The sequence below is a fragment of the Rousettus aegyptiacus genome, unplaced genomic scaffold (assembly GCF_014176215.1).
Source record: "Rousettus aegyptiacus isolate mRouAeg1 unplaced genomic scaffold, mRouAeg1.p scaffold_m13_p_2, whole genome shotgun sequence".
In the NCBI taxonomy this organism is placed as follows: Eukaryota; Metazoa; Chordata; class Mammalia; order Chiroptera; family Pteropodidae; genus Rousettus; species Rousettus aegyptiacus.
The window spans coordinates 13667765-13693613 of NW_023416295.1; the positions used below are offsets into that span (position 1 = coordinate 13667765).

At 51.9% G+C, this 25849-nt stretch overlaps 1 protein-coding gene across 2 annotated transcripts; it reads right to left on the reverse strand.

The window, feature by feature from the left end:
- Positions 1-9720: 9720 nt before the first annotated feature.
- Positions 9721-24160, reverse strand: LOC107516768 (serine/threonine kinase 11 interacting protein). Of its 2 annotated transcripts, XM_016156852.2 has the most exons (25): positions 24062-24160; positions 23810-23895; positions 21556-21761; positions 21279-21353; positions 20976-21071; positions 20482-20589; positions 20292-20363; positions 19107-19233; positions 18723-18826; positions 18533-18628; positions 18277-18318; positions 17923-18057; positions 17646-17730; positions 16758-17093; positions 16401-16606; positions 15993-16109; positions 15725-15902; positions 13793-14023; positions 13569-13672; positions 12435-12532; positions 12155-12333; positions 11855-11936; positions 11559-11629; positions 10824-11071; positions 9721-10115 (listed from the first exon to the last, which is right to left on the reverse strand). In XM_016156852.2, exons 2-25 carry the CDS (start codon positions 23868-23870, stop codon positions 9966-9968), a joined length of 3207 nt encoding a protein of 1068 aa, XP_016012338.2. In that variant the 5' UTR covers positions 23871-23895; positions 24062-24160; the 3' UTR covers positions 9721-9965. The 2 variants fall into 2 exon arrangements, with proteins under 2 accessions (XP_016012338.2, XP_016012339.2); XM_016156853.2 differs by lacking the exons at positions 23810-23895; positions 24062-24160 and having other exon boundaries at positions 21537-21711.
- Between the last annotated feature and the right edge of the window lie 1689 nt (positions 24161-25849).

Below are 25849 nucleotides of genomic sequence, written 5' to 3' on the forward strand. Positions count from 1 at the left end.
AAACTGGGCACCAAGTGCAAGGCCATGTGCACAACAGCCCTCAATAACATGCCTTGACCCTTACAATGTGTCAGGGAATGTTTTAAGTCCTTTGCTGCAATTAACTTATTTAATCTTATTAATATCTCATAAGATAGGTAACACTTATCTTCTATAAATGAAGAAAGATCACTGTAAATAGAACATGCATAAGCATTTTTAAATTTTAATAAAATGTCTAGCTTAGGAAAAAATATGCCTCGAGGCCGCTTCCTTGAATCCTTAGGAAAAGTTAAGAGGATGTCGGGGGAGAGCTTGGCATGGAGCTGATGGGCAGGGGAAGGTGGAACTGGCCAGCCTGAGAGAGGGGAAAAAAACAGGCCGGGGATGGGGGGGCGGGGGAGGCTGGCCATGATGTAGCTCCGTGTAGACAAGGTTTCACCCTGTGACCTCGGACGTGTATTTTGCCTTCTCCAACCCCAGGAAGATTTTCTAGATTCAGAGCTGCACAAGGGGGCGAGGGGGAGGGCAGCGGTTTGTCTGTCCAACGCCCTGCTTTAGGCCAGCAGCCCGGCGCTGGGACCCGTCTCAGCCTTCCCACGCCAGGGTTCAGAGAGACTTGTCAACCTGCCATGGCCACGGCTGGGGAGCAGGGTGCCAACAGGACATCACCGTGTGTGGAGGGCGACTCGCCACAGCCATTTTACCACTCCAGGCCTCTTTCACTGAAAGGGATGTGCTTGGCCCCTTGTCTCGCAGAATGTTGAGGGGATGAAATGAGACACCGGGGTGGGAGTCAGCTGTGTATAAGCAGAACATGTGAACTGTGCCCCAAAACTCAACATGTGAGACCCACCGCTTATGAGCTGACGTGTCCCCCCAAAATTCATATGTCGAAGCCGTAATCCCAGTACTTCCGAAGGCGTGACCTTATTTGGTAATAACGTAGTTATGAATGTTAAGATGAGGTCATCCTGGGGTAAGGTGGCGCCTTTTCCAAGATGACCGGTGTCCTTATAAAAAGGAGAATTTGGGCACAGATGCACTCAGGGAGAATGCCCTGTGAAGACTGGAGTTAGGCCGCGCCAAGCCAAGGGACCACTCGAAGCTGAGGGGGAAGCCTCAAACAGACCTCCCCCTGCGCCGCAGAGAAATCAGGTGACACCCCGACCTCAGTCTTCCAGCCTCCAGAACTATGAGATAATAAATTTCCGTTGTTTAAGCCACACTGTTTGTGGTGCTTCGTTACAGCAGCCCCACACACTAAGACACCATCCCGATCCCTTATCGCTCTTAGCCAGGTAATTTGGTTCCAGGCCTCTTCCCTGAGTATTGCTTAGGCAAGGCCTTCACTTCCTCAGAGATAAGCAAGAGGCTGGGAGCCTTTCCCAGTGGACACACTGCAGAAGGCTCTCTGGTCCTCAGTCCATCTCCCACAATTGGGTCCTGCTCCTGGCCCCAGTCTCCTACCCTGTAAAGTCGGACAGCAGCTACTTTAATACCAAGACAGCCTGGGGAACGGAAGGAGGGGTCTTGCCAACCTGGGACTTCATGTACTGGGCCCCGGACACTGATGCCTTACGGGCACCACAGAGCTGGTCCTCTGAGGTCCAACACCTCCCCAGGGAGCATGTTGAGCACATGTCTTGGTCTTCCTGGAGCCCTCAGACTCCCATCCTCTCCCCAGCTGTGGACTTTTACACACACACACACACACACACACACACACACACACACACCTCCCGCTCCTGTCAGCAGATCTGATCTCTAGCCTTGCAAGCCCCTTTCTCTCCTAGCCCCTGAGATGATGGAGTGCAATCTCCCCTCAAAGTATCTTTAGATACCCAAGTTCATCTCTCCTTTCAGGATGCAGATGGAAGAGATGCTGACGGCCACCAGTTGTTTCGTACAGGCTCATCCTATTAGACACCAGTGTATGCTTTCATTATTCCCACTCTGATCTCCTGGCATCCTGGAGGCTCTTGCACTGTGAGCTAGTGCCTCCGGTGATCGTCAGTCCCCTACAAGGTGTTCCCGATGGGGTCTTTCTTCATTCCTGCGACAAGAGTGCTCCTTACATGCATAAAGGATGGCCACTGTGTGCGTGTCTGTGTGTGTGAGAGAGAGAGAGAGAGACGAGACAGAGAGAAAGCGTGTGTGTGGCTGCCCTGTCAGCTCCTAGTTCAGAGCCTGTAGATGCTCAAATAGTGACAGGAAAGGTAGCAGCAAAGGCAGAGACTCAGAGCGACCCCCTTGCACCCTCCTCCGCAGCCCAGTCTGACTTGAACATCCCCACCACGAATTTCCCAGATGAACTTTTTAAGGAGTCAGCATCTTTGCTACTAGAAGTCGCATAGGGGAGTGGTTAAGCATGGCACCTGGAGCCTAGCAGCCTGAGTTCATTGCCCCGCTCGCTCTGCCGCTTGACAACTGCATGACCTTAAGCAAGTTATTTACCCCCTATGGGCCTCAGATTTCCCCATCTGTAAGATGGTGATAATAATTGGCATGTTAAGAGGATGAAATGAGTTCACCCATATAAAACAATTACGACAGTGCCTGGTGCATACTAAATACTCAATAAATGTTAGCTAGTTTCACTACTACTACAAATTGAAGACACACAAGTACCAAAAAGCCCTCAAGAAACTTGTAATGTGAAAAATGACGAATGTACATACCAGGAAAAAAAAAATGGAAGTTGGTTTACATTTCCAAGGACAATAAGTCTTCCAGCCAAATTGAAGATGACAACCATGGAAATGTATGGTTGAAATGAAAGAAGACAGAGAGATCAGAATCACTTTTATCTCCACCAGGGCAGCTTCTGATACCCCTTGGCCAATGGACCAATCTTTACATTTGTAACCCTAACATAGCAGGCTAAAGAGTTTCTGGAAGATGGTAGGATGTGGGCTCAGGTAGTCCCAGGTTGTCACTTAGACTGACCTGGAATTCTCTTTTGTCAAGACTTGCTCCATACGCCAACAAAGCAGAGCACCCAGTGCTGTTTGCTGCTGACTGGCCTCGTGGTGAGTAAGACCTTCCTTTTACAAAAGAAGTAGCATGGCATTGAGAAAGACCCTGGACTCTGGAGTTAGAGATGCTGTGTATTTAAACTACCAGTTCAATGGTTGGCGTAGAATAAGTGCTCAATAAATGTCATTCTTATTATTTACTACTGTTGTTACTCTGCAGTGGTTTATACTTGTCATAATCCATGTGTCCCTCAGGAAACTTGGACTCGGCTTTGAAACAAATCCCTTCTTAGGACAGCACCGCCTGTCCCTGGAGGTCCTTTCACTCCTGTAAAGCCCACCTTTCAGCTCCAGAGGTACGGATTCATCTGTGGCCTGGGTGACATTCTGATATATGAAGCTATGTCCCCCCAACACCATCCAAGCAGGTAGCCTGCTTCGAATGTTGTCGTTTGAGGGGATGTGTGGGACGAGAAGCCTGCAAGCCTTTCTGCCTTTTGCCCATCCAGAGCCAAAGTCTCAGGAAACCTAGGGAGGTTTGCAGAGGAGGAAAAGGAAAGGGTTAATGAGAGTAGATGGCCAGAAGCTGAGAAGAGACTGGAAAAGCAAGAGTTTGTCCTCCCCAACCAGCAAAGCGAAAGCAGAAGGATGTTTCCCCAAGGTAGTGGGAAAACAGAGGGGTTCAGGGAATGAGCGAGGCTCATGAGTCCTTCTGGGGTTTGAAATAAAAGGTGGTTTTAAAAATGCTGTAAAGTGATATTTCACACATACCCAAGAGTGTAAACCAAGACCCACGTGTTCGCTCTATAGTCTACACCAGGCGTTGGGTATACATGGGTAAAAACAACCTGATAGAGTCCCTGCCCTTGGGTAGCTTACAGACAACAAACAAGGACGTAAATTTAGAATTACAGAATATGGCAAATACTATGGAGGGAAAGCACTGTTACAGAGAACACTCAAGCAGCGTAGTTAAGGACATGCTCTGTACGAAGGAGACAAGCAAACCTGGAAGAGAAGGAATGCACCATGCAATGCAAGGTGGGCTGGAGAAGCAAGGGAGGGGAGAGCATTCTGGGCGGACGGACGAGCTCAGGAAAGGCCCCATGGATCTGTGCAGATAGTTGGGTGCTGAGGATCTGAATGTTTTTCTGGTATCCCTGGGAACTGGTGCCACAAGAGAACAGATTAGAAAGGACTAGGGGGTGAACCAGGGTGGGCATTCTGATAGGTCTAGTTTCAGGGAAAGAGTGAGCAGGCCCAATGTGAGATCCAGCATCCCTTTGGTGAGAATCATCTTTCTAACCTGAGCTTCCTTACCTGTGAAACAGAGATTGTACTGAGGGTGATAATGTCAATACCGGCACAAAGCAGGTGCTCCAAATGGCTATGATTATGATATTCTCTGGAACCTTCCCCACCTTCATGACCCGACTTCGAGGTGACTTCTTCCACTCCCTCCCTGGACTTTAAGCTCCTTGAAAGCAGGAGTGTGTCCGATTCATCCTTATATTCCACCCCCCATTCCCCCCACGTAGAACCTGACACACTTCAAGAGCTCAAAAAATATCTGTGGAATTGAAGGCAAGTACACAAGTAATTATAGTAACTAATAAACTGAAGAATGTTTTTGTGGAGGACAGAGAAGTCACCGAGTCCAAGATGATCAAATGACAAAGGATGAGCCAAGGATAAACATGCCGTGGCTTGCTCACATCCCCAGCAATATCTGAAGCACACTGAAGAAATACCCACTCACAAACACGTGGGCAGCAAGACACACGCTTTCCCTCTTCTGATGGCAAAGGGCACTTCTGGGCAACAAAGTAGGTTGCGATAACTAATTAATTAGTTGTAATAAATAACTGTTAGTGATTTAATTTTTTTTAAATATTGATTCAATGCTTTATGGTCCACATAGTGCTTCCACGTACATTACTGCACCTAACAATTTTGTAAACTGGCCAGCCTCACGCCCTCACTAGAGATGAAGGTGCCATGGTTCAGAAAGAGCAAGTTACTTGCTCACAGTTAAATAGTGAACTGTAAAAATAAGGCATAAATCCTGGCCCTTTTGAATCTAAGTTCACTCTGCTCACTCTTAATGTGACCACTACACCATAGTGACTCTTGAGTGGGTAGATGCAAAATACTGCACGCGCCAGAGGCGGGCAAAGCATCACACACAGAAGCGTGGCTGAATTTCCAGCCACAGCTAGCCAGTCAGGTCAGGTTCTTCTCAGAAGCTACCGCAGTGTCTAAACAAAGGAGGGTGAGGATGGACGCCCTCCTCACTCCGCATGAAATGACTCGACCCTCTCCCATTGAGATAGAGATGGGTCCTTCAAGCTGCCCCACGCCCCACCCTCTTCCACAGTCTTAGGAATCAGTGTTTATACTGCCCAGTTTGGCCACTGACTCCCTAGGGTCGCATATAAATTTTTAAACATAATTTTGAATCATAAAACGTTGAGGGTTTCATATTTTTTTAAATTAAAAAGTAAAAACAACTTAAAACCACCCCTATCTCCCTTTCTGCCTTGTCTTTATCTTCATCCCTCACCACCCATTTCCATTTATCTCTCTAGAATTTATTTCTACAAATAGAAGCAAATGTGAATATGTATCTTATTCCCTCACACATATTTCTTCCGCAGAAAATACGCCATCGTGGTGTTATGCGGTTTCAGGGAGTGAATCCCTTCTCTCTGCTGCCACTGCCAGCTAGCTCAAGGCCAGAGGCAAGCGATCAATAAGCACTTGTTGGAGAGGAAAGGCCAGCCTGAACGGACAAATCAATCTTGGAGGACAGTCCAGGGTATTTAAGGCAAATCCTGCTGACTGACGTCTGTGCACAAGTGTCAGTGGCAAAGCAGTCTCCTGGTGAGGCACAGAGCTAAAGTTCAGACAATTCTGGGAGTGGTAATAGCCTCATCCTTGACCACTTCCTTGGCAGGCAACACCAGCACCTGTCTTCTGGGTCGCCGAAGAAAGAGCGCGCGCAGGACAAAGGGTGCAGAGGTTGTCGTTGAATTGTTAAAAAAAAAAAAAAAAAAAAAAGTTTACAGATATCTTCAACACAAAGAAATGGAAGAAGCTCCCTCTTCAACTGCCCCAGCATCACATGGCTTTGCAAATCACCCTAAAATGACTGGAGATTATTCCGCCGCATCTGGACCATGACCTGAAGGGGCTTCTCGGAAGGTGCTTGTGAATGGGCCTGGCCCCCATGAAAGGTTGCTCTGGGCCAGAGGCGGAGGAACACCTTCCTCAGGACCAGCACTAGCTCTTGGTCGAAGATGGTGCAAAATCACTGACAGGGAAGGGGGTGTGCACACTGCCAGGAAAGTGGACTAATATTTTTGGGAAGTTTTAATTTGCTTCAATTAAAAATTCAGGCCAGCAAAACAGAAGTAGGTGAACTTCTTTTCCGAACCTCTGCATAGCCCTTTCTGGGGCCCTCCACCCCTTTGCAGGCCTGTCATCAAGGGGCCTCCACCCCAGCCAGCATTTCCCAGCTGGGCAGTTCCAAGAACCCACCATTTCCTCCCCGCTCTCCCACCAGTTCAGCCCAGGGCCCTTGTGCGGAGGGGAGAGAAAAACCATTGGACTCCAAGAGATAGGAGAAGCCCCATGTCTGGGGCCTTGGCACCGGCCTTCCAGGTCAGGGTCATGTCTGTACACGGAGGGCTCTTTTCTTAAGCTAAGTGGCTCTGTGTCTTGTGATCAAAGGAGTATGAGAAACACTGGGGAAGATTAGCTGCTTTAAACAGTGTCTGGAACATAGTAAGGGCTCACTAAGCCCTAGCCGTCAGATTATTGCCTTCGCCATTGTTTAGAGATGTTCCTCTATAAATCTTCAAGGGAGTTTAAATACCGGCCCCACCAGCCCCTCCCCCACAGTCCTGACCAAGAGAAGGGAGCTGCTTTCATGTGGGTAGTTTATGAGCCACTGGGGAAGCCCTGCTGCCCTGGCATATGCGCTAATGGGCTCTGTGGCAGGACCTGCATCCTACTAAGCTCTATTGAGTGAAGGTACAAACAAATCAATCCATTCAGTGTATTTATGAATGAACGTGTAACGCGCACATTTCAGGACAGGAATAATGCTGACTCACATGGGGCTCGGAAAAGGCAGAGCTGCTAAGTGTGGGCCCTCAACACACTGCAGTGTTCCCCTTCCTGGAGCCAGCGGTCCTCTCCCTGCTCAGAACCCAGGGGCTTTGCTATTGAACTTTTGGTCCTTCATGAGTAGGGCCTGCGGCTGCAACTGTCCTCCAGGGCACTGATTCTACCCTCCCAGGCCCCAGGGCTTTGCAGAGGACCGGCTAGGTCAAGGTTGGAACTGGGTCCCAGGGGGATTTAAGTCTCTCTAGCCTTCTACAACCACCTCCCTGTTCCCCACCCCACCCACCACCCAGGGGAGGCCCCACCTTAGACTTCCTGAAAACGAAGCTTTACAGTGAGACCTAAGCTATCAGAACACAAGTGTCTCCCAGGAAGCCTAAGTCGAAGGCCCCCTGTGGAGGGAGGAGTAACCCCAAATCTCTGTGGAAGGACCACCGCCCTTGCCCTCTAGGTCCACATCTTCCAAATCCTTCCGTGTTGACCTTTCCAAAGGTAACAGACAGGAATTCCAGAAACATAGCAGTCCCCCAAATTCGGGTATGCAAAAAACGTAACTTTTTCTATATAGCTCAACTTCAACCTTGTAATGAGTCTCCATTTTCAACCAACAGAAAAGTTAACCTGTAGCATTCAAGTAAACTGAGCCCAATCGGTGATTTAAATTTAATCGGTTCAAGTCTAATTGGGTCACATCCCTGTTTGCAGCTGGGCCCACTCCCATCCTCCTGCAGTGACCCCAGCACACTCTCCGGCAGGCTCTCAGCTGACTTCCAGGGCCCACAAGATCCTCTGGGCTGCCTCCCTTCTCCAGGCAAAAGAGATCTAGACAACTGTCACCAGCCCTATTCTGCCAGGTCCTTCCAAACTGCCATCTCCATCTGCTCCGGTAGCATGAGGAGCATCTGACAGGTCGCTATCCTCCCTAACTACAAACGGAGAGCAAGGCACAGGAAGAGCCCCCCAGTGTCAAGGCACTTGCTCCTACACTGCTTCCTCCCCTCTCCCCACTCCAGAGCTCTTCCCTATCTATGGTCCCTTTCCGATCTCTTACAGTTTAGCCCTCTCACTTGAAACCTGAAGATCTGGCATCTTTGTTCTCTCCAGTTCAGGTTCGGAGGGATGAAAACCACCCACAAATTAATATTTCACCTAACATCCCACCACACACACCCTGGAGGAAAGAGGAACTTCAGATATAGTGCATCTGAGCCTGCCTGTCCTGGACAAGCCTAGGGTTATTCAGGAGGACCAACCCAGAGCAGGGTGGACACCTACCCTTCTCTGTAACAGGGGCTGGGCACACAGGCCCATCCTTTGCAGGGAAGGGGGAAGTAGTCCAGCCCCGTGGTTTGCTGACAGCCCAGGCTTTGAAGTCATATAAGCCTAGACTCATCAGTTCTCCTCCATTTACTGACATGACCTTGAGCAAGTCATTTAACTCCTCTAAGCCTCTTTCCTCACTTGTAACAAGACGCCACCCACCTCCAAGGACCCCTGTGAGGAGCAGATCCTTAAGCACTTAGCTCGATGCCTGGCATGTAAATGCTCCCTAAATGAGATGTATCCATTGGTACTCGACATCACCGTCCCCCGCCCCGCCCCTGACATATACACACCCCTGCATACGCGTGCACACACGTGCACACACGCACAGTTAGCCAGAGCCTAGCTTTGGGCTCAAGGGCAGCTTGACTTGAGTCCCTAACGGTCCCTCTCCAAACCCCACTATCAGGACCTCTGCGCACGGCATAGGCACCACGACTCCCACTCGGGTGCAAGAAGCAGATCCCTGCTCAGGCTGGCTCAAGTCAGAACAGGGGCTGATGTACTTATATGACCCTTTTAGCAGCTCATATTTGGCTCAAATTAGCTTAAGCCAAAAATTAACAAGAAGGGGTCTCCGTTAGGTCACATGACCTAAAATTCCAGGGGTTATCTGCCTCCAGGCACAGTTGGACCAGGGACTCTGGACGCCGCCAGGATGTGGCCCTGCTCGTTCCCCCTCTCCGCTCTGTCTTCCCCTCTCTGCTGGCTGCCAGCTCAGGAAAGCTCTCCCCTCAGGGTCAGCAGCTGCAGGCTGATCCTCTCAGCAACCCTCATGGGGGAAACTTGCCTCGGCCTTAGCCGCTCCAGCGACTGGGCCACATGAGCATTCCCGAACCAATCGCCCTGGCCACAGAAACAGAGGCGAAGGAGCGGGGTGGGCGCAGCCAGGCCCCTGAGCTGAGGGAGGCAGCGCGGAGAGAAGGCAAAGGCGGAAAGCACTGGATGTCGGCCCCAGCTCCACACGCCCTCTTCCCAGTCACTCTCATAGCAGCCCCTACCGCCAACGGCCTCAGGGCCTCGGTAGTTGCCGACTGAAATGTAAGAGTGAGAGTCTAACTGGCCTGGCTATTTGTTATGCAGTGATCGCCATGCTGGGCCACGTGACGTTGTTGCTCTCTGTGACCTGGTGCCCATGGGTCAGGAGTCCCACTTGATCTCATCAGTGGGCGTGGAGGTGAGTTGGAGATTGGGTCTCACAGTACAAACAAGGCTGCCTGAGGTGCCCACTGGGGAAGAGCTGCAGGCAGGGCAATTTCTGTTAGAAGAGACAGAAGAACCACAGGCCTTACAAGTGTCACATCTAAGGACATCCGGGACACCTAGAATGAAAACAGCTTTATTGATACCTGAGAAAAAGTGCAGCAGAAACAGTCCTACTGACCACTTAGCCTGTCCTCTCGGGCCAGAGCACCCGGAGGCCCAGCCACTTCTCTTGCCCTTCCTTCGAGCTGTGGGTCGTACTGGGCCTCTCTGGCCAGGGCCCAAAGGCTGGAGAAGTCCACAGCCAGAGTCTGGAGACATCTGCAACCATGGCTCCTGAGGCCAGGGAAGGCCTTAGCGGTCAAGGTCGAGAGCTTCTTGGGTCATAGTTCGGAGTCCGATGGAAAACAACTGCTCCCAGGGCTCCCGGATCCAGGCCAGCAGGGCCGTCAGCTGCTCCAGACACACAACACGAAGTGCCCAAAAGCTCTCCAGCCGAGACACCTGACAGAACAAGCAGTGGTCAGGCAGGACTCACAGGCGGCCACACCAGAGCAGCGGGGAGGGAAGGTCCCGGAAAGGACCCGCTGCCCCTCCCCGGCTCATGGTGTCTTCCCTTCCCCAAGCCTGCGTCACTCCCTGTAAAAGATCCTGACTTTTTAAATAGAACCCAATCAACACTTACTGAAGGCCCCCGCAGGCTTTCACATTTACTATCTTGTTTCTTTAATCTTCCCTGTTTTCCAGAATGGAAGTTCTGGAGTCAACTCCAAGCAATTGCTTGGGGTTCTGTTCCCGGCTCTACCACCTGTGACCTGGGCAAGTTGGCGAACATCCCCAAACCTCAGTTTCCTCAGCTGTAATAGGACTAATGATAGCACCTCCTCACATGCAGGCTGTAAAAATCAAACGGCTGGCACAAACGCCAGAGCAAATGCAGACCTGAAGCCGCAGCTTCTGGGTGCTTCGCTCGAGGCCTCCCAGCTAGCGCAAGGCTGGGCTCCGAGTCCACGGTGTTCTCACCACCTAAAGCTGCCTCCTCCTCTACTTGCCGCTGTCCAAACCCAGTGAGCCTCCAGTTCCTTGCACCTTCCTTCTGTCCGTAGCAAGTTCCATACTGCCACGATTCCTAGCCTTCCTAGACCCATTTCCCACACTACACACCACCTCCACCCCCATTTCTCTCCCCCACACACGCACACACGCACACACCTCATCATAGAAGACCAGCCGCAGGTCCTCTGGGGCCGTGCGATAGAGCAGCACGGAGCTCAGGCTGCTGAGAGGCTGCTGCTCCCTGACACACAGAGAAAGGCCTGGCCCTGAGGGTGGGGCTTTCTCAGAGGCTTCGCCAGATGCTGCTGGAAGAGAGGCCTCTGCCTGGGACCCTTCAAGGTCCTCATCTAATAGGTACAGGGTGGACAGAGTCAGCAGAAGGGACACAGGGCAGGTAGCAGGGCCTAGAGGGAAAGAGGCAGGGTAAGACCCAGTGTGGAAGGCCATGGAGGAGCCCAGACCCCCGGGGCATGCTGCTTGGGAAAAGAGGAGCGAACCGCACTGAGGAGGCCACAAAGCAGCCTATGTCTCTGGGGACCAAGGCCCTCCCTTTTCCAAAGTCCAGGGATTGCTAGCCTCCAAAACCTGAGGCCCCAGACAAAGGAAAGCTGCCCCTCTGCTCCACCCCACTCAGAAAGAGAATCCACTCTCGCCTTCTCCAACAGGATCGGGCAGAGCAGACCCAGCCAATCTGCTCCACTTCACAGAAAGCCTGGGTCTCTGGGCACCTAAGGCCCAGGTACCTCCCAGCCCACCCAGAGAGGTAGGGAGGGGGTCTTCTGGGTATGTCCATGAGTGAGAAGAAGTCCAAACCAGGAATGAGAATTGCTACCAGGGCACGCTGATGGCCAGGCCAGTGCCCTGAGACAAGATGGGGTACAGAGGCCTCACCTTCAACCAGGAACACTCGAAGGTAGAAGAACCGGGGAGGCTCCAAAGAAGAGTCTCTTTCCAGCAGTGGCCTGGGAGGGCGGAAGGCAGCAGCCCCGGGAGGGGGTGGTCAGCTAGGGCTGGGAAGCACCTTCAATAGGGAGGGCGGGGAGGAAGGACCAGGCCTGTAGGCCTGAGGACAGGTGGCTGGCCCAGATGCTAAGGGCGTGACTATGCCTGGGGCTCGTGGAGAGAGCCTGAGCTCCCAGAGTAGCCATCTGGGCACCAACCCCAGCCCCAGCCTCCGGTTGACTCACCAGAGTCGGTGCTTTGGGGTCACCTCTTCCTCCGTGGCACTGACGTTGCTCCTCCAGGTTGGGGGCAGAGACTGCAAAACATCTGGACGGAGCCAGCCAGAGACAGGGAGCCCCCGTGACTCCACCTCCTCTGTCACAACCTCTCCACCGCTCAACACCTTCCCATTCTCCACATTTCTAGATTTCAGAAACTTCTCTGAGCATTGAGTTCCATCACCTGTCTATCTCTATTGCAGGTACCAGATTTGGGAGCTATAACCCCAACCGGCCCGACCTTCCTGCCTCCCCGCTCCCTCTCACCAGTGAGCTCGTCTAGGAAGGCCCGGCAACGCTTGGCATCTCGGGGCAGCAGGACACAGCTGCCCGCCCCAGCTGCCCACTCCAGCCGCAGGCTCTGTCCTGCCAGGCCCAGCTCTATGCAACTCAGATCCTGCAAGGGAACAGCCAGGGTTGGCTGCAGCCAGCTAGCTGGAGGCCCGCTGTGGAGAAAGGAAGAACAGAGTAGCGGAAAAGAATGAGAGTGGCATGAGAGGCACAAAGGAGCCCTGACCCTCCCCTGGCAACGGCCGTACTCACTCACCAGATCTCCCCTGTCACCTTCAACATATAGAGCCTGTGGTCAGACACAACCACAAGACAGAGACACTCTCCAGGGTGGCCTGCCAATACCAGCGGCACCTACGAGGAAGAGGAAGTTGATGAGAGACAGAAAGGACTAGGGAGACAGCTGCCAGACCGAGAGCCGAGCTACCGTGACAACGCCTTTGGCCTGGCCCTCCCCACTGCTCATCCACCCCAGCTTGTGCATCGCCCATGCTCTCTGCCCCACGGTCCCCGCCTGCACGCAGACTGCAGCAGGCTCCTTGCAGGTTTCCCTGCCCATCGTCTCGTCCTCTCCAATCCACCCTCCACACTCTGCCAGACTGTCCGAAAACACAAAACTGATCGCTACTCCCCCACTTCCAATCCTTCAGTGGCTCCTGCAGCCCTTGGGATCAAGTCCAAACTCCTCGGCGGACACACGAGGTTGCTCCTGAACTGGCCCCTGCCCGCCTGTTCAGAGTCCTCTTGGGACGCTCCCCCTCATTCTGGCTGCCCCCATCACGGGCAGTTCTCCCCTCCAGCTACTCTCTCAGGGCTCCATGCATGTGCTGCTTCATTTCCCTGGAACATCCTTTTTCTCCCTCCTCCATTACTCACCTTTCAGGACCTGGCTTAGCCGTCACCTCCCCATTAAGGGGCAGATCCCCTGGCCCACTCAGTCTGGATCAGATGTTCCTCTAGGGCCTTAGCCTGATTCCAGAACTTTTGTATCACATGATTATTGTCTCTTTCTCCACCAAAATATAAGATGGAAGGTAAGGTTGATTTACTCTAGATCCTTAGAGTCTAGCGTATACTAGGTGCTCAACAGAGGAGGTCCGATAACATGTATTTATAATAATAACAGGAGGTTCCATCTACTGAGTGCCTGGTGCTGTGCTAGGTAGCTTACAGACATGACCTCTCACTGATGCTACTACACTGTGCAAGGTAGGTATCGTCTCATTGTGAAGTGATGACTGAGACTCAAAACATCACGGAACAAGGAGTCGAAACTGGAAGCCAGACGTGGTGGTTCCAGAGTGACTGCTCTGACTCAATATGCTGTGGTGGAAATAAGCAGGCACCCTGCTCAGCCAGGGGCACGGGACAGTGCCTGGCTGGCACTGACCTTGATGCAGCACTGGAACTCCTCTTGGGCATCGGCAAACACCTCAACGTCTAGGAAGAGCCGAAGTCGATGGTCCACAGAGCGGAGGCCACAGTGTTCAGGGGCTAGGGACAAGCAAATGGGCCATCGGCCTGCCCTGGCTGCCACAGGTCCACCTCACCTGCCCCATTAGTGCCCCTTCCCTCCCCCAAACACCAGCCCCGTCTCGTTTCACCTATACTCACGGGGACTGAGGCTCCACCTGTGGCCGTCAGGGGAGACCAGTGCCTGAGATGGGGTACTGTCGGCCCTGTTGCTGTGGTCACTGTGGCCCGGAGGATCATGGACAGTGCTGGGGGCCGATGAGGGAGCTGGCAGCTGCTCCTCCTGTCTCTGCTCCCTGTTGAGGACTCCCGCAGACAGAGCCAGGAGAACCACGTGGTCACTGCCACAGTTTGGACACACAGCAGGCGATTCTGGAGGAAGGGATGGGCGCAGTCCCCGTGAACCGCACGCAGTGCCACAACCCACCGCCCTGCTTGCGATGCTCCCCAGCTACTCCCAGTCTCATCTGGACCCCCGTCTCCAGCTTCATACACTAACCCCCATTCCCAGTCTACCAGCCCCCCTCCACAGGCCCGCTGCTAACCACTCCCCATCCCAGTGAGCAATTAGCAAACCCGGACCCATAGCCCACGACATCCTCGAAATACATTCTACCTTCTCATTTCAGGCTCTCTCAGAAAGGGCCAGACTCAGCCAGGCCCTGCTCTGGTCCCCGTGCACAGCCTGGGGCTGATCATGTAATGTGACACTCTACCGGCAATGTCCCAAATCAACAGACTGGGAAAGCAGGGTGCCAAACACGGGTCCAATTCCAGCTGCATCCCTTAAAGACTGTCATCGAAGCCATGAAGACAAGTCACCTAAGCTCTCTGTGCCTGGCTCCTCCTCAGTAAAATGGGGGTGATGACAGCATCTATTTATAAGGTCGTCAGGTCGAGTGAACAGAGCCAGGTAAAGAATCCAGGACAGAGATCAGCAACGAGAGAATGACTCTTTGGGCAGCTACAGCGTGCCGGGCATGTGCAAGACAACTGAGAGTAGTGTCACCACTCCCTGTGCCATTCTACAAGCGAAGAAAGCAAAGACCACGTAACTGATGTGCCCTTCCCCAGACCCTATAGCTGGGAGTAGCGGCAGCAGCCAGCACTACTGAGGACCTCTGTGTTGAGCCTGGCACTGTGCCTGATGCCTTTCTGTCACGTTTCGATCTACCAGCACCATGGGGCAAGTTCATTCTTGTTTTCGTTCACAGGAGGGAACCAGGCTCAAGTAAAAGGTGCAAGCAGCACATGGGAATGTTCATAAATGCTGCCACCATTCAAAGAACACCAGGGGCCACATGACCCCACGGAGTATGGAGTCCAGGAAGAGGTGGAGAGATTTCAACTGCACACACCGCCCTGGGCCTCTGGGGCCTGCCACCGCCTGAGCAGGTTCAGGGTGAGGGAACAGAGAGGGGTCTTTTTTCTGAATATAATTTAAACCCCTGCTCCATCTGTGGCCATGAAGAAAGTGACTAATGAAAAGCATGCATTTCAATACAGTTATTGAATATAGAATCATCAAAAATATTTCTTCTTCAATGTCTTTAAAGACATAGCTTTTTGACTGGTCTATAATGAAAAAAAAAAAATCTGTCTTCTTAAAGCGCAGAATGTGAAAAAATGCCACAGGGCAAGACTCGATACCAAGCAGCTCCCAAGGTCAGTTGGGAATGGCAACCTAAGCCAATTCCCACAGCATCTCACGGGGGTGAGACGACAACCCGACAGCATACTGAGGGCTCATTCAGTTTTATGCAGTTTCTGAAACATTAGCCAACAAAGGGGGAACAGCCTTCAAGTTATGAAAAAATAATGAGTATGTTCAAACAGTTACAGAGATTGTATTTCCTGACTTTTAGAGGGGAGGAAAAAAAGGATATAATTTCTTCTTCTTTTACTTTTTTTGTAAATGTAGCGAGCAGATGGTTTTATTTTTCCTCTAGGCAGGAAGTTGGTACCTACTCCTTCCTTCCCTGGGGATGCCCTCCACACTCCCTCCCCTCAAAGCCATTTTCCCTGAAATGGCAGAAAGAACACAGGCAAGGACGTCAAGGGCAGGGCTTGCACCTGTATTTTGGAATAGAGGCTTCCAGCTTTCCTCGCTGTCCAGTCCCAACCTGGTGTCCCCTGGCTTGAACTCATGGCCACAACGTAGACACTGGAGTCTGCCCCCCAAAGGGTCCCTCACTTCTTCAAGCTGATGCTGAGCCTCAGTGACTGCTGGGGTCAACACAGCAAGCAGTTCCTGAAATGGGGTGAGTCGGATGCAGCCATGACCAGGCAGAGCCCGGCCCCCAGCCTTCGGACCCCCCACCAGCTTCCTGGGCCCTATCACCTGGACAGCTGCGTGGGCATCAGGCTCCAGCACCACATAGCGACGCAAGTGCCGGTCCGGGCAAATGTAAGAGAAGCGCAGAGCAAGAACCGGGGCCCCAGAGGGCAGCTCAGAGTCCTGTGAGGGCAGAGGGGACCAGAAAATCCAAGCAGAGGGATTAGGGTTACACCAAGAACACAGAGGGAAATAACAGCTCTGGACTCCGTTAAAAAGCCTTGGCCAACATCCACACTCCGGCCCAGAAGCTCTATTCCCAGGCCGGCCTCCCAAGCAGCCTGGGGCTGACTGTGCACCCCCAGCTCCCTCCTCGGCACAAATGAGAAACCATGGGGACCCAAGATTGCCCAGAACTGCCGGCTCCTGAGAAAAGCCCAGCATCTCTCCCAGAACCCCCAGCCCCAGGCTCACCTCGGGTGCCAGCTCCCTCTGGGTTTGGGTCTCGGACTCTATCTCAGCTGCCTCCAGACTCTGGAGCTCAAGTCGTTCCAGGGTTCGAGCTGCTTGGAGCTCCACCTCAAAGAGGTGGCCAGAAGTGACCCGCAGAAAGCGCTGCCTGCCCCGCACGCCCTGCGGCCCCTCCAGGGGACACACCAATATGGGGCGGCAGAGCTCCGCTGAAGAGAGACCAAGAAAGGGACCCTATAAGGAAGGAAAGATGCCAAGACTCTGCCATCCCATGAGGCGGCCCTCCAACCACAAAGGGGTCAGCCACCCCACACCTGGGTTTTCCTGACTGTCCCAAACGCACTGCCACTGAGCACTCACCTTCCACTTCATTCTGCTCCTGCTCCCCCTCCTCCTCTTCCTCCTTTCCTTCCCCTTCCATCTCCTCTTCCTCCTGTGGCTCTGGCCCCACCCTGACCTCTGCCATTTCCTGTGCTGACTTCTTTTCTGGGGGCAGAGGTCCAGTGGGAGGAATGCGCACGGTCTCCGGGCTCAGGGTGTCCGGGGACAGTGCGCTGACGGCAGGGGTCTTGGAGGGAGCCAGAACAGAAGTCCCAGAGGTCTCCAGGTGATTCCTATACTGCAGCCAGTCACAGCCAAACTGTTCCCGGAAGCTGTTCATGAGTTCAAGTTCCCGATGCTGCTGCACAAACCTTCCTGGATAGGTGGGGTGAGGACGGCTTAGCCAGCCTGCGCCCCCGACCCCTCTCCCAGCCCAACCACCCTAGCCTCTCCTCTGAGTGCTCCTCAGGGGGAAGTAAAAGCGTGTATGATGACGTGGGGGAGAGCAGAGGCAGCAAGCTACAGGCTTCTCCTCAGCAGCACGTCCCTAAGTGTGTTCTACAGAACACTGTGGTCACGTGCAATTCACAACTGTGCATCGCATGCTGCTTTGGGCGATTCACAGTACACGGGAGCACGTTTAAGGTCCTGCAATGTCCTGGAGAAAAGACGCCTATTTGTTTAACCTAGCATCTCCCAAATGTATCTGGCCACAGAATCCTTTTGACATCCCATAAAATTAATGTCCCTGTAAAACACTTTGAAAATGCTGCCCAGGAGCAGCATTTTCCCCAAACTAAGAGGAAACAGGAAAGGCTAAGAAGCCCTCTATAATACTGCACTCCGCCAAAACTAAAATTCCACCTAACTAGAAGGCTGGGAACACTGTGCTGGGGCGAGGGAGGCTGGGGAGTAGGGCTGACTTACCAGCTGGAGAGGGGTCCAGAGTCCGGGGCTCTAGGTCCGTATCACTGGGTTCTGAGATACTTGCCCGCCTCACACGAACTCGGCTCTGAGATTGGATAGAGGAGTGACATTCAGGCCTCCCACCCTGGCATCTGCGGCCACTCACCCAACCTACCAAAAGCCACCCTGCCCACAAGCAAGGATAATGCCTTACTATACTCAGTCCATCAACAACCCAGAGCCCAGCCAGGTAAAGGGACCCACCCCTGGTCAGGAGGCAGCCTAGGACAACCTGTACCTTAACCTTACGAGGTGGGGGCTGGGCCGCAACGCCCCCCGAGGAGAGGCTGTCACTCAAGTCAGCACCACCTGAGGTTTCGGTGGTACTCCCCACCGGCCAGGACAGAGGTGGGCCCTCTGAGGATGTGGAGGTCTGCGTGTGACAACAGGAAGGAGAAAGAGCTCAGAGCCAGGGGAGCACCTCTGCCCAACCCAAGCTGCCTGGGAGACAGGATCCACCCTCGGCCCCACCAGGAAGACCCTCACCCGGAAACTGTTTCCTTCAGCCGGCACCCTCCCTTCAGACCCTCCCTTCGCATCCTCCCGAATCAGTCTTTGCTGTCTCACTCCCATCACGCCCAGCCGCACTAACCTGAAAATCAGCCAGTGACAAGGCCTTGCCATCGAGAAGGAACTGAGCAAAGATAAAGGGGGAGGGAGTGTTGGTGGTGGACCACAGGCTCTGGGGGTCACCCAAGCCAGGTGGGAGCCCTTCCAAGCCTGTAAGGACCCCCAGGCTCACTGGACGCCCCTTGCTAAGGAGGGGGTGGGGAGAGGCAAGAGGTGCAGAGGTGGGGGTAGGTCTGGGCAAAAAAGGGAAGGAGAGCAGACACAGGAAGGTCACTCACGCTGGGCGTAGCATCCCTGGCTCGGGGTGACAAGTACTGGGCGGTGGCCACTTGGTGCGCCGGGTGGAACCACAAAGGGTTCCCCTCCAGGTAGAGCTGAGAAGCAGGAAGGAGAATGAGAGGGACCCTGGGTCTCCCTGTGGGGGGGACCCTTTGTGGCTCCCGGGACTTTGAGGCACCTGAGGCTCACCTTGCGGAGCTCGGCCAGCAGCCGCATGGGCGACAGCTCCCTGTGTTCTTCCAGCAGGTTGTATGCCAGGTCCAGGTGCCGCAGGTTCCGCAGCTGCTCCAGGCCTGGGGCAGAGGTGAGGAGGGAGGAAGGGCATGTGAGAGAGAGAGAGGGGGTCAAGGGCGTGTGGGGTAGGGTCAAGGGGGTGGGGAGCATGCTGGGCGAGGGTGCAGTAAAAAGACAATCCTGGGCACCTGAGACCTGCCCGTGAGCCCGCATGAGGCTCTGGAGGCACAAGGTCCCAGGGGTACCCTGCCATCTTGAGTCTCCCGCCACCCCCATCCCCTCAGTGTCTGCCCCGCCCTTCCTCCTCCCCGCCCCCACGCCACCACACCCCCCACTCACCATGCAAGCTGCGGAGCTCATTGCCTCGCAGTATCAGGGTCCCCAGAGCAGACCCCGAGGGTCCCATTCTCGGTACCAAATGCAAGCGATTATACGAAATGTCCAGATGGCGGAGCTCAGACAGGTCCTGGGAAGGGGCGGGGCGGGTGGGGGGGGGGGTGTGTGTGACAGAGTCTCCTTGACTAAACTCTAGCCAGGTTCCTGCGAGCCCTCTTCTCAACTGTGCCTCAACCATGGCCTACAAAGACTGCAGACTCCGCACAAATGATTTCATCCGCCCCTCCACTCCCCGACATTAAAAGACTTGAAAATACTGGCAGTTTCTGATAGCTCAAGCCCAAATTCCTGGGATGACAACTCCAGCCCCCTTATATTCCTGCCTAGAAAAACTCAAGGCTGCCAGAAGAACTGCGTTTGTTCCAGCTAAATCTGAGGATAGGGCCCCTGTCTCCCAGCTTCCGCGGCAGGGTAGGCGCCAGTTAGCAAACCTAAACGGGTTGGTTTCACGTGGATCAAGGTCCCCTTCCTGCTTTATGTAAAATTCCACTTCCCTGTCTTCAGAGGATACTGACCAAAGTTTGGTCGAGGAGAGAATCTGTTCGAGCCCTCGCTGGTCCCCCTCCCCACTCCTTCGCTCTCCCTTTAGTATGCCCAGTAATCTCTGCATAAATCAAACTTAAGTTCAGTTCACACTGAATAGTTTATTACTGATTAAATATCACAATAGTGTATTACCTAATAACCACCACGATACTTCACTATTATTAAAATCTGTTCTTACCACTTTCACAGTGTCCAGTTTGTTTATCTCCGACAGGGAGACACTAAAGAAGGTTCCTCATCATCATCAAATGCTACCCTCTTCTGGCTAGGCACTGGGCTAAGTAGTATCGGATACTCTTCACAATCATTTTAATACTATAGAAGTAGGTACTCCTATAATTTCCACTTTACCGGTGAAGAAACCAAGAAGTTAAATAATTTGTCCCAAGTCACACAGGGATTAGGAGCTCCAATTTGAACACTGGTTTGTCTTTTGCTGAGCCTCAAGTAGCACTGCCTCCCAGGATGTGGCTCCACTGGTGCCAAGGGCAGGTGGGAACAAAAGCAGGTCCAGGAGAGACGGTCAGAGCAGAACGATCGGAGGCCCAAGCAGTGCCAGCCCAGACGGCCACTCATACTCACCATCAGGAAGCCCTGGCAGTCCTGGAGTTGATTGTGGCTCAGGTTCAAGAAGTGTAGAGCTGACAAGAGATGCTGGGGAGGGTGGGAAGAGGAAGCAAAGGATCGAACACTTCCAGGCAGCCGGCAGACCCTCCTCCTCAAGGGCCCATCCCCGCCCTTCCGCAAACACCCTTCCCTCTGAGGCACTCACCAGGGAGCTGTCTAAGGCAGTCAGGGCATTGTAGCTGAAGTTGGCAGAAAGCAGAGCCAGCCAGGGCAAGGCAGAGCAGAGGTCACCACCACAGGCTGAGAGAAGTTCCTGAGACAAGGTTCTCGGTCACCTCCACTCTGCCCTTCTCCTCACACCTACCCCTCACTCTATGGCCCAGCCATCCATTCGTTCTTTATACAGTGAGCTTCATCTAGAGATGAAGACTTAAATAAAGCCCAAGACCCTGTCCCCAAGGAGTTCACTGTGGGGAGAATAAGGAGGCAGATAGGAGAATATTTAATTCAATATGATAGGTGTTGACTGTTAATATATGGCCAGGTACAGAGGGCTGTGGAAGCACAGCAGAGGGAGCAAGGACACTGTCCAGAGGGAGGCAGGAGACAGGGAAGGCTGCAGAGAAGAGGGAACGTGAGAGCGTGGTCCTCTATATCCCTCAAGACAAGACATCTGAGCTCATGCCCCATCCTCCTTACCTCTAAGGCCTGGATGCTCCTGCTGCAAATCAGGGTCTCCAGCTGGGAATAGATGCCACGGAGGCCTCTGAGGCAGTGGATAGGGACACCTCGAAGCTGTGGCAAAGGAAGGGAAGAAACGATGACAAAGCCAACTATGGTTCAGGGAAGCATTAAATGAGAAGCATCACTACAGAGCAATGGCACTCTCGGGCCTGCCCCCTGCCCACATCCCCACCAAAAGAGGCCAATTCTCTTTCCCCAGCCACAAAAGGCTGCCTCGAGCTGGGTTTTGTTGCACCAATATCCCCCAATGCCCTATACCTCCAGCTGCCGAAGGGACTTGAAGGGGAAAATCTTGATGGGCCCTGGGACACCAGGGCCGGGGACATGAACCAGCTAAAAGAAAAAACATTCAAGTCAGTGAGGCTTGGCACATCTCCTTTTCCTTGGCATCTCTTCCTTAGCACAGCTACCCATAGCTCTCACATCCTCTAGATCTGAGCCCTACAGACTTCTTGCACCCATGCTGTACCCCCGGCCCCGCCTCCATTATTTTTCTGGGCATTCTGTACATCCTACCCCATTCCCACTCCAGAACCTTGAGTGAAAGCGTTTTCTGCAGCACATCGAAGAGGAACTGAAGCTGGAGGATGACGGGGGAGTCGGTGGGGTGGGAGGGCAGAGCCACAAAGCCTGTCTGGCCAGGGCCCCATGGCCCCAGGTACAGCTCAAATACGTGATTCAGCTGCTGCAGTGTGGCAGTCAGCAGGCTCAGTGTGCTACAGCCAGACAGGACCACATCCCCTGCAGGTAGAGGGGCAGACAGGAAGGAGGACATAAGGAAAGGGCTTTTCCCTTTATTCTGAGCCTTTGTGACCCCGGGGTATACCCGCTCCAATCTATATTGTAGATCCTTCCCTGCAGGAGCAAACTATATCTCTGCCTCACTTAAAAGTCTTCAACAGCTGTCCTCTATCTTCGAAAAAAAAAAAAAAAAAATCCTAACTCTTTACCGATACATAAGATTACTTCACTACATGCCTCTGACTTCTCTAATTTTCTTTCCTCTTCTGCTCAGAAGAGCCTGGTCTACCCGCAGTGATGGATATAGGGTCAGCTTGGTTCACAGCTCCCTCATTTTCTGACGCCCCTTTCTACTCTGCCAGCCCCACACCTACTTCCTCCAGGCAGCTTTCTCGATACAGAACTTTTCACTACAGTCACTCGTTTTATGTAAAAGTTGTCTGGATGTTGTATCTTTTTGTTTTTTTTTCTGGTTGCAAAAGTATTATGCACACTTACAGGAACTTTCAAATAATACTAAAATGCATGTCATAAAAAGAATAACCACTCACGATAGCGCTAAGGTATCATTATTGCCCTCTATGTTTAAACTGCTCTCTCCAATGAGACTGCCATCCTTCAGGTCATCTTTAGCTATTTATCACTGCATTTAAAAACTGCAACTACAAGGTAGGCATGGAGGATTTTTTTTTACCTTTTTGAAAAAAATAAGGATAGAGTCAAAAGATGTTGCAAGAATAGTACAAAAAAGGTTCTCCTATACTTTTCACCCAGTTTCTCCCAATGGTTACCATTTATATATCCAATAGCAAAAGCAGAAAATCAGCATTAATACAACATGTGTATGTGTCTATACAGTCTTACGCCATTTTGTCCTATGTGTAGATTTCTGTAACCAAACCACAATCAAGATACCAAACTATTCTGTCACCACAAAGATCCCCTCCTGCTCGCCCTTTATAGTCACTCACACCACACACACACCATCAACCCTAACCCCGAAAGCCAAGTCAGATTTTTGCTGAATAAGTGAACAAATCCTATAACATTGCGTGAAGGATTTTTATGTACCAGACACTGAGGATAGATACAGACGTGGTTCATTGATTCTTTCTACCCTCAAAGAGCCTCCCAGTCTAGAAGAGGAGATAAGACATGTGCAGTTAATAATATAAACCAGTTTTAACTGCTATAAAGATAAATTTCAGGTACTATCTATGGGAGTGCAGCTAACATTAATTGGGTAATATGTCCCAGACAAGTCTGTTACTTCATTTAAACTGTATCCGAATCAAATAGAGAGCATAAATAACCTACTCTGACAAATATAGAAATTGGAGCTGAGAGAAGTTAAGAATCTTGATTGACATCATATAGTTAGTAGGAAGTTGCTACTTCTGTCTGCTCTCAAAGCCAAGGCATTTCTACCACAACTAACACCAACCACGTACTTAACTAATAAGGCTCCACTATGCCCAGACCCTGAGGGAAGAAATTAATAATAGCTACCAATTTCCAGCACTTACTATACATGCAAACACTGTACTAAATGATTTATGTGAATTAGAATTAATCGCCACAACCACCTTTGAGTTAAGTACAACCATTATGCATTTTGCTGGTGAGAAAAACAGGCCCAGAAAAAAACAGCTTGGCGACGTCTGAAAGAGAGTTGGGATTCCAACCCGGGTTGGTCTGACTTCAAATCGTGCTTTAAACTATGCTATGCCTCGCCACACAATAATGATTACGACCAGTCCCTGGTCTCGAGGGGCTGAAAGCCAAGTAAACGATCCCTTTCCGATCAGAGTATCGGAGCACGCGTGGAGGAAGTGGCACTGGAGTTTGGCCTCAAAGGATGGCTAAGGCTTAGCTGTCAAAGACAAAGGACACTGCAGGCAACGGCACCAAGCGAACGAAACCCGTAGGCGCAATGAAACTGACACCCAAACCCTCGTGACTCTAAACAGCTGCAATACCATAGCTCTTAGAGGGGCGAGTCTCTGGAAGCCAGAAAGCACCCCAACCTCGACCGGAAGTCCACTCACCAGACTCCCGCAGCAGCCCCGCGAGCTTCCACAACACGGAGTCCTGAGGGGCGGTCGTCATGGCCACGGGACGCTGGGGGCGGAGCCTGTGGGAAGAGGAAGAGGAAGAGCCTCAGGCGAATGGTAGTGCCAAAAGGCCAGGACGTCGGCGCAAACCGAGGCCTCTCGGGGATAACAAAAGCGAGAAAGAGAAGAAGAGCCTCCTCCATGGTGCCCTTTCGAGGAACATAAGGCCTGGTCGGCCAGACTCACCCTCCTGTGCGATCTTCCCACTGGATCTGCAGTCCAGTGCCTGTCAACGACAGACAGGAAGTCCCACCCCGGAAGGAAAACGAGCCGGAGGGATGACCGGAAAACACGCCTCCGCCGCCAGAAACCACGCCCTGGGTCTTGCAAACGTGTCGGATGGGGGAGCGCGGGGCGGTGCCCGCTGGTTGGGGCGGAGGCGGTCCTTCAGTCCGAGCGGCTCGGGCCCGAATCCCATCCCGGAACTGGGCCCCCATCGTCTCCACCTTTCTCTGGGCCCCTCACAGCCTGGACGATTCTGGGCCCCACAGCAGCCCCTCAGGGCCAGTGAGGATAACCTGACTCCTTGTTTGCAGACTGGGCGGGAAAGCACATCTTGGAGAAATGAAACTTGCCGTTAGGAAAAGACGCGGTCCAAAGCGAACATTTGTTTTCCAATGAAAGGAGTCCTTGTCTGCCATGGCAAGGAGTTTTTCCATATGTGTGAGAGACCTGGGACGGTGGAGAGGACCCTTCTGAGGTTCCTTTTGATGCAGGACAGGGCAAACTTCCCCGAATTGGGGGAGACTCAAGCCCTGCACTGAGAGAGAGAAGAGGCTTCTTGGCGGAGAATGTAGAAGTAATTCAAACACATGCCAAAATTAGTCAAGAGGAAAGTATATTACCAAAGGGATAAAGCTCCGTAGACAGAAGTGGGCCCCTCTCAGAGGCAGAGGGAGCCTAAGGGAGACGCAGAGAGAGACAATAGAGATGAGGACAGTGAGAGAGACAGTAAAGGCACTGAGAAGGACCTGAGTGAGTATTCAAGGAATTCAGTTTATATATCATTATTTAGTTTCTGTAAGTTACAGTTTAAAGATGTTTACCCGTTTTCCTTTGATAACGGATATACAGTGAGGAAAGATAGGAGTATGTAGCGTGAAAGGGTTAGAATATGTAGAATGAAAGGCCTGCTAGCAATTCCCAGCCTTCAATCTCTAGCCACCCACCCCACGCTTCCCCATGGTTTTAGCCATAGGGAATGAATGATTTTATTTTGTTAGGGCGCCACTTAAAGGCTCTTTTTTCCTGTTTCCCCTTCACGTGTGTGGAAACGGGTTAGCAATCCCAGCAGAAATCTTCCTTTGTTCTGCAGGTTTCCCCGTGGTTTGGCTGCAGAGCTGATCGACATATTGCAGTCTATGAATATAGCATGATTTAACTTTAGTTCTCTTTCCTCCTCCCTACATTACTTTGGTGCTTTTAATCTTCCTCCAAACTCATTTTTTTTTTCCTTCAGCAATATCAAGTTCTCTCATTGCTGATTGGTGTTGTTCCACATGTACCTAGGCCTTTGTTTTTACTGTGCTTCATCTCAACGCCGGCATCTCAGTTATTATCCAGGTCTGAAAGAGAAAACAGGTTCACAGAGGCTAGGTTACTTGTGAAGGTCATTCAATTAGTAACTGACTGCACCAAGAGTGCCAACATTTCTTGATTCCAAGTTCCCATTGTAGCTTTCAGCTGGCTCCTGGTCAAATACAACCTAACTAGATTAAATTGTTTAAAAAGTTACTTTTAACAGGATTTCTGTTTTTCAGGGATGGTTCGTTGGGGGAGAGGATAAATGAAGCACCCTTTTTCTGATTCATTTTCAAAATGAATGAGAATCTAGAGTAGGAATAGGTTCAAAATCATATTTATTACAAGTTGCGAAATTTGAAGGATCATATTTTCTAAAGACAAAACATTTGAAATGGCAGCTTATGCTCATAAACCACACGCTTTAGTGTTTATATAGTATGCTTTGTGTGA